This window comes from Hyla sarda, chromosome 8 (assembly GCF_029499605.1).
Source record: "Hyla sarda isolate aHylSar1 chromosome 8, aHylSar1.hap1, whole genome shotgun sequence".
Taxonomy (NCBI): Eukaryota; Metazoa; Chordata; class Amphibia; order Anura; family Hylidae; genus Hyla; species Hyla sarda.
This window is the reverse complement of record NC_079196.1, coordinates 171,705,739-171,712,869: the sequence shown is the minus strand read 5'-3', so window position 1 is coordinate 171,712,869 and position 7,131 is coordinate 171,705,739. Positions and strand designations below refer to the sequence as shown.

General features: G+C 38.9%; 1 protein-coding gene across 1 annotated transcript; it reads right to left on the bottom strand.

The window, feature by feature from the left end:
• Positions 1-5,175: 5,175 nt before the first annotated feature.
• LOC130285309 (olfactory receptor 5B12-like) lies at positions 5,176-6,096 on the bottom strand. The gene has a single exon (XM_056536665.1). It carries the CDS (start codon positions 6,094-6,096, stop codon positions 5,176-5,178), a length of 921 nt encoding a protein of 306 aa, XP_056392640.1.
• Between the last annotated feature and the right edge of the window lie 1,035 nt (positions 6,097-7,131).

The following is a 7,131-nucleotide window of genomic DNA, read 5'->3' as shown; positions in this document are numbered from 1 at the left end:
TTGCCAGACAGAAAAGAACAACTCAACTTCAGCAGCTGATATTTATTGGAAGGATTAAGATTTTTTATGTTCAATAGTTTTTTATTAAGATTTTTGGAAGTATATAAAACAAACAAAGAAAAAGAAGCAATGACAGACGCAGCTGTCCATAGTATTCCAAAGTGCAGATAGCATAAGTCTTTAGCAAAAAATTACAATAAACAAATAAACAGAACAGTAAAAGGAACGACCACATGGTTGTAATCAGTGAGCGGAGTCAGCACTCATATGAGGAATACGAAGAGAGTAATGGGATATGGAAACTGAAGGGAAAGAATTGTGTGTTGGACCCACTTGCTACTATGTCCATGGGAATATGGAAGGACCATGTCACTTAGCGACAAGTCTAATTGACCTTGTGCCACAGTCTTGTGTTGGGGAGAAATATGGGGGAGTCGTGTGGAATGACCAATTCCGGTGATATGTATAGCAGGGATAATCATATATCTTTACAAAGGGGGGAGGCTGTCCATAAAGCCCATCTTGTGGAGAACTTTTTCTTATTACCAGAGCCCATAGCTAATACTATTTCAAAAGAATAAGTGGTCAATTTTTGTAAAATGGCCTCTCTTGATGGAGTGTTGGAAGGATTAAGATTCTTTAATAGAAGTAATTTACAAATCTGTTTAACTTTCTGGTGCCAGTTGATATAAAAATATTTTTTTTTCCTGGAATACCCCTTTAATGCGTGCGTAAAGAAAACAAAATGTGGTTCATTGGGGTATCTAAATATGGTATCTAGAATGCATAAAGATTCAGTGGTTCAGCCTAAACCAAATAATGGCTGATGCATGGCCTTTCCCGACATGCCAAAATTACTGTACCATCTACATATTTCGTTGAGAGAGGAAATATACCCCTAGATGACATAGAAAATACATGAGGAAATCAAGAACAGGGTAAAGGGAAAAATAAGGATAGAGATAAGTGCAAAAAAACAAATTAAGAATGAAGGAGGGAAAATAATTTAGCATTTTCATGTCCAAATTTAACGAAAATTTGTCAAACACCGTGGGATGTTAAGGCTCACTATACCTCTTGTTACGTTCCATGAGGGTTGTAGTTTCCAAAATGGGGTCACATGCGGGTGTTTTTTTTTTGCGTTTATGTCAGAACTACTGTAACCAGCAGCAACCCCTAAGCAAATCACCAATTTAGGCCTCAAATGTGCATGGCGCTCTCTCACTCCTGAGCCTTTTTGTGCTTCCGCAGAGCATTTTACGTCCACATATGGGGTATTTCCATACTCGGGAGAAATTGCGTTTAAAATTTTGGAGGTCTTTTTTTCCTTTTACCTCTTATGAAAATGAAAAGTATGGGGCAACACCAGCATTTTAGTGTAAAAAATTTTAAATTTCGATTTTTTTCACTAACATGGTGATGTAGACCCCAACTTTACCTTTTCATGAAGGGTAAAAGGAGGGGAAAAAAGAAAAAATTTGTTCCGTAAGTTCTCTCGCGCACAGAAATACCCCATTTGTTGCCCTAAACTGTTGCCTTGAAATACAACAGTGCTCCGGAGTGAGAGAGCGCCATGCACATTTGAGAACTAAATTAGGGATTTGCATAGGGGTGGACCAGGATGCAAGCATGGCGCTTGCCTCCGCCGCCAAAATACCCTACAGCAGTGTTCCCCAAACAGGTTGTCTCAAGCTGTTGCAAAACTCCCAGCATGCCTGGACAGTCAATGGCTGTCTGGCAATACTGGGAGTTATTTTGCAACAGTTGGAGGCTCCGTTTTGGAAACAGTGTTGTACCAGACATTTTTCATTTTTATTGGGGGGAGGGGGGGGTGTGGGTAACTGTGTAAGGGTATATGTATATGTAGTGTTTTACTCTTTATTTTGTGTAAGTGGAGGTGTAGTGTAGTGTTTTTAGGGTACATTCACACTGGCGGAGGTTTACAGCGAGTTTCCCGCTGGTAGTTTGAGCTGCGGTGGAAAATTTGCCGCAGTTCAAACTTAATGCGGGAAACTCGCTGTAAACCCGCCCGTGTGAATGTACCTTCAACTGTTGCAAAACTACAACTCCCAGCGTGCACTGACAGACAGTGCATGCTGGGAGTTGTAATTTTGCAACAGCTGGAGGCACACGAGTTGGGAAACACTGAGTTAGGAAACAGTGTGCCACCAGTTGTTGCAAAACTACAACTCCCAGCATTCCCGGACAGCTTAAGGGAATGCTGGGAGTGGTAGTTTTGCAACATCTGGCCCTTCAGATGTTCCAGAACTACAACGCTCAGCATGCCTGGACTGTCTGGGTATGCTGAGAGTTGTAGTTTTGCAACATCTGGAAGTGCATAGTTTGGAAACCACTATACAATGGTCTCCAAACTGTAGCCCTCCAGATGTTGCAAAACTACAACTCCCAGCATGCCCAGACAGCCTTTGGCTGTCTGGTTATGCTGGGAGTTGTAGTTGGGAAACTACAAGGCAGCAGTAAAGATCACTTACCAGATCTTCACTGCTGCCTCTGTCTCTGCCGCCTGCATTCTTCTGCTGCCAGTCCTTCCTGCCACCGGTCCCCCGCTGTCTGCCACCTTCCCCCGCTGTCTGCCGCCGGTAACCGTCTTTACCCCATTCTGCCCAGACTTCAAGGGTCCGGCAGAGCGGGGATCTCAACTTTAACCCCACGCCCCCAACTGCCATTGGCCTGTTAGTCCTGACAACTCCGATCATCCCTAGTTTCCGGGCGATCGGGTCACCAGAGACCCGATCAGCCTGGAAAAGCCGCAATTCGCCAGTTAGAATTGACCGGCAAATCAATGTGATCGCCGACAAGGGTGGGGGTCTCAGGACCCCCTGGGCGATATGCCGGGATGGCTGCTGATAGATATCAGCAGTCATCCCGTTCTGATCACCGTGTCCAGAGAAGCGGTGATCAAAGAACGCAGTGCCGTAAATGTACGGCGCTGTGCGTGAAGCTACACTTTGCAGCGCCGTACATTTACGGCGCTCGTCATTAAGGGGTTATGGATAAGTGACGGAAAATACTGTGAAGCATAAGCCTGTTTTTTTATATTTGACCTCTACTTGTTCATACGCGACTGCACTGTCTGAACAGTGCGGCCCATGTACTGAAGTCCACAAGTACAGGTCAAAAGATATATAGCAAAGGAGCTATCACAGGTAGGATGATTTTTGATTAAAAAAAAGGTTTTTTTGTAACATGGGACGAAAATGAAAAAGTGGGATTTCCTATCATGGAACAACAATTACAGGAGTACCTACTGGTCCATCATTGATAATGTTGGGAACATCTGGTTTGAACCTACTTGGGGCTATCATATTTCTCAGATTGGGGGATAGACGAAAAGGGATCCCAGGTTGCTGAGGTATTATGTTTTTCATGATGGGGTCGTTTACAAAATTGGTCAATATTTATTCAGAATTTTTCTGACATCACCTACAGCACAATTATAGTCAATTATGAAATTGTATTTATAAGAATTATCATAAACAGGGGTTGTGGATACAATGGAGTTTTTTTTTTCTTTACTAATGTTTCCTGCAATATATTTTTAACTCTATTATAAGTATGTGACAGAATGGATTTGGGGTAACCTTTATTGCGGAAGAGATCACGAAGAATGTCCAACTGCCTAGCAAAATCATGAGCACTTGTGCAATTTTTGCTTACATGCAAGTATTGCCTGTAGGATAGTGAGAACTATTAGAGTCGAGTAGACTATTAATGTCGACTTTAAAATAAAATAAAAAAAAGTCTCAGTGATGATTTTTTTTTATAAGTAGGTCCAATAAAGGTTACCCCAAATTCATTCTGACACATGCTTATAATAGAGTAAAAAAAAAAAAAAAAAAAAAAAAAATAAATATATATATATATATATATATATATATATAACCACCACTGTATCCACAACCCCTGTTTATGATAATTCTTATCAAAACACATTAATAACTGGCTATAATTGTGCTGTAGGTGATGTCAGAAAAATTCTGAATAAATATTGGCCAATTTTGGTAGACGACCCCATCATGAAAAACATAATACCTCAGCAACCTGGGATCCCTTTTCGTCAATCCCCCAATCTGAGAAATATGATAGCCTCGTGTAGGTTCAAACCGGATGTTCCTAACATTATCAATGATGGACCGGTAGGTACTCCTGGTATGTTTGCCTGTGGACATGCCCGGTGTATGTGTTGTTCCATGATAGACAATCCCACTTTTTCTTTTTCGTCCCATGTTACTTAAAAAAAAAAACTTTTTTTTTTTTATCAGAAACCATCATACCTGTGATAGCTCCTTTGCTATTTATCTTTTGACCTGTACTTGTGGACTTCAGTACGTGGGGCGCACTGTTGAGACAGTGCGGTCGCGTATGAACAAGCACAGGTCAAATATAAAAAAACGGGTTTATGCTTCACAGTATTTGCCGTCACTTATCCCTAAATCACCATAAATGTATCAATAATTTAAAACTTACGATACTTGAAACTATTCCACATCATACTCACAACCATGTGCAAAAATTAAACAATAGAGAAGCTTTTTGGATACTTTCCTTGGTTACTTTATTTCTGGACGAATTAAATGAGACACTAGAAAATGCCTGTTAAATTATTTTATCATTTTTATTATAAATTTTATGTTTTCTACTGTTGTATAATTATATATATATATTTTATGAGAATATCCTTTAGTGTTCCTTTTGGGCAGTTGTCACTCTTTATATGACTGACCTGTAACCAGTTGTTATTATGTGTAGAATATGTTATGAAGTTGCTTGTAAAGGGTTTATTTTTTATCCCACTTAGGAGTTAAAATCCTCCCTCTGTAACCTCTGTATTCAGTCCAATCCTACATGCCTGAGGAAGTGGATTCTCGGCGAAACGCGTTGCATTGTGGGTAATAAAAATTCCCTCATCGTACCTTGGTCTCATCGCTTGATTGATCCCGCCGTGTGGTGGAGGAGTTATCTTGATCTTATGCTAATTTGACTGATGATTGTGTATAGTGCTTTGTAATATGTGTGTGCTATATAAATAAAGAGTTATAAGTATAAGATAGGGCATATGTGGAGGACCCAGCTGGACCCCAAGTAAATCGACATAAAGAAAGACAGTGTTGAACATATTACTCAAAACTTTCAAAAACATATTTAAGGTTTTTATCATTTTAATGATCTAAAATATTTTTGGAAGCCCCTCTTTAGGTCATTGTTCCTTAAGCTGTAAACCAGAGGATTTATCACAGGCACAAAGATAGCGTAGACCAAAGAAACATGTCGCCCTAGTGAAAAATTTCCAGTTTCAGGGTGAAAGTAATTCATGGCACTTGTACTGTAAAATACCAGAACTATTGTTAGATGAGCGGTGCAGGTGGAGAAGGCTTTGGTTCTGCCTTCAGTTGTCTTAATCTTCAGCACAGTCATTAGGATTTTAATGTATGGGATAAATGTAAGGAGGAAGGCAGCCAAGCCCAAGACTCCTCCAAAGAGAAAAATCAGCAAGACATTGAGAAAGTAACTACTACATGACAGCTCCAACAGTTGTCGCAGGTCACAGAAGAAATTCTGGACAATATTTGGCCCACAGAAAGATAGAGTCAGTGTAGAAAGTGTATACAGCAAAGAATAAGAAACACCTACCACCCAGACAGTGAAAAGGACCCCAATGCAGACTTTCCATTGCATAATATTACTGTAATGTAAAGGAAGACAGATAGCGGCATATCTGTCATAAGACATTGCAGCCAGTAAGAAAGTTTCAGTGCTTATAAAAGTCAGGAAGAAGAAGAGCTGGGTGATACAGTGTGTTATGGATATAGACTTCTTCTCTCTAAAAAAATCAAACAGTAAACGTGGGACAGTGGCGGTGGAGGAGGCAATGTCCAAACAGGCCAGGTTACTAAGAAAGAAGTACATTGGGGTCTGAAGATGGAAGTCCGTTATTATTATAGACAGCACCAAGAGGTTACCAGTAAGTGTCATAATATAGATGAGAAGACACAACAGGAAGAGAAAAATACGAATCCTAAAATCATCCGAAAGTCCTAACAGCAGAAATTCAGACAACGCTGTACCATTCTCCATGTATCTAATACCAAGAGATATTCATTGACCAAAATGTAGAAATCTGTAAAAGTAAAATAAAATAAAACATGTCATATTCATGTGTATAGATTGGGTAGAAAAAGTAGACAAAAGTCTAAAGGGGCAACCCCCATCGTGTGCATGTATGGTTTTTTACTGTATATTGTTCAAGCATTGTATTAGGACATGTTTTCTTATATGCCATACACTTGTAATTGGACCTCTAGGACTCAGGTCTCACTGACTCTAGACCTGGGTAGTTGGTGGTTTGGGTTGGTTGGGGCTTTATGCAAATGTTTGCTTGCTTTTTTAAAATGTCAATATTATCCCATTTAAAAAAAGTACAGTGTCAAACATAATTGGTATTGCTGTTACCATAAAAAGTCTTATCTAATAAAATATCATGTTATTTATCCCACATGGTAAGTTCCATAAGAAAAAAATCATATTCTGAAAATTTATGTTTTTTTTTTTTTGGGTCAACCCACCCCCCAAAAACATTAAAAAAGAAAGTGCCTAAAAAGTCATATGTACCCCAAAATGGCACTAGTATGGTCAATGACCCCCAGAATAAAGTTATTATTTATCATTTATAACACAAACTGAACTCCAAAAAAAAATCATATCCTTATTAATAATAATAATAATAAAAAATAGAGGCATTACATTTGTTTCCTTTTCTTCACACCTACATTACATGACAAAATAAATAGTGGCATTTAAAATAAAAACATTTCCCACAAAAAAAAAAAAAAAGCCCTTACAAAATACAAAATCCATGGCTCTTGGAAGGCTGAGATGAAATATGGAAGCAAAATGGCATTAAATGCCATTTTTTACAGGTCCTGTGCTTATTCTAATCCTTAGGCTGGGTGGATCCTTCTATATGCCCTAATACGGTGTAAGGAAAGGATTTGTCTATTGGCTTTATGGAAACTTCAATTTAAGACTTTTGATTACAAAGCTGAAAATAAAAAATATAAATGTAAAAATGTGAAAATATTCAAAGTATATGCTATAAATTTCTGATGTTTC

Excerpts from the sequence above, each read along its gene's own strand:
- LOC130285309 (XM_056536665.1), bottom strand. The coding sequence starts at position 6,096 with ATGGAGAATGGTACAGCGTTGTCTGAATTTCTGCTGTTAGGACTTTCG.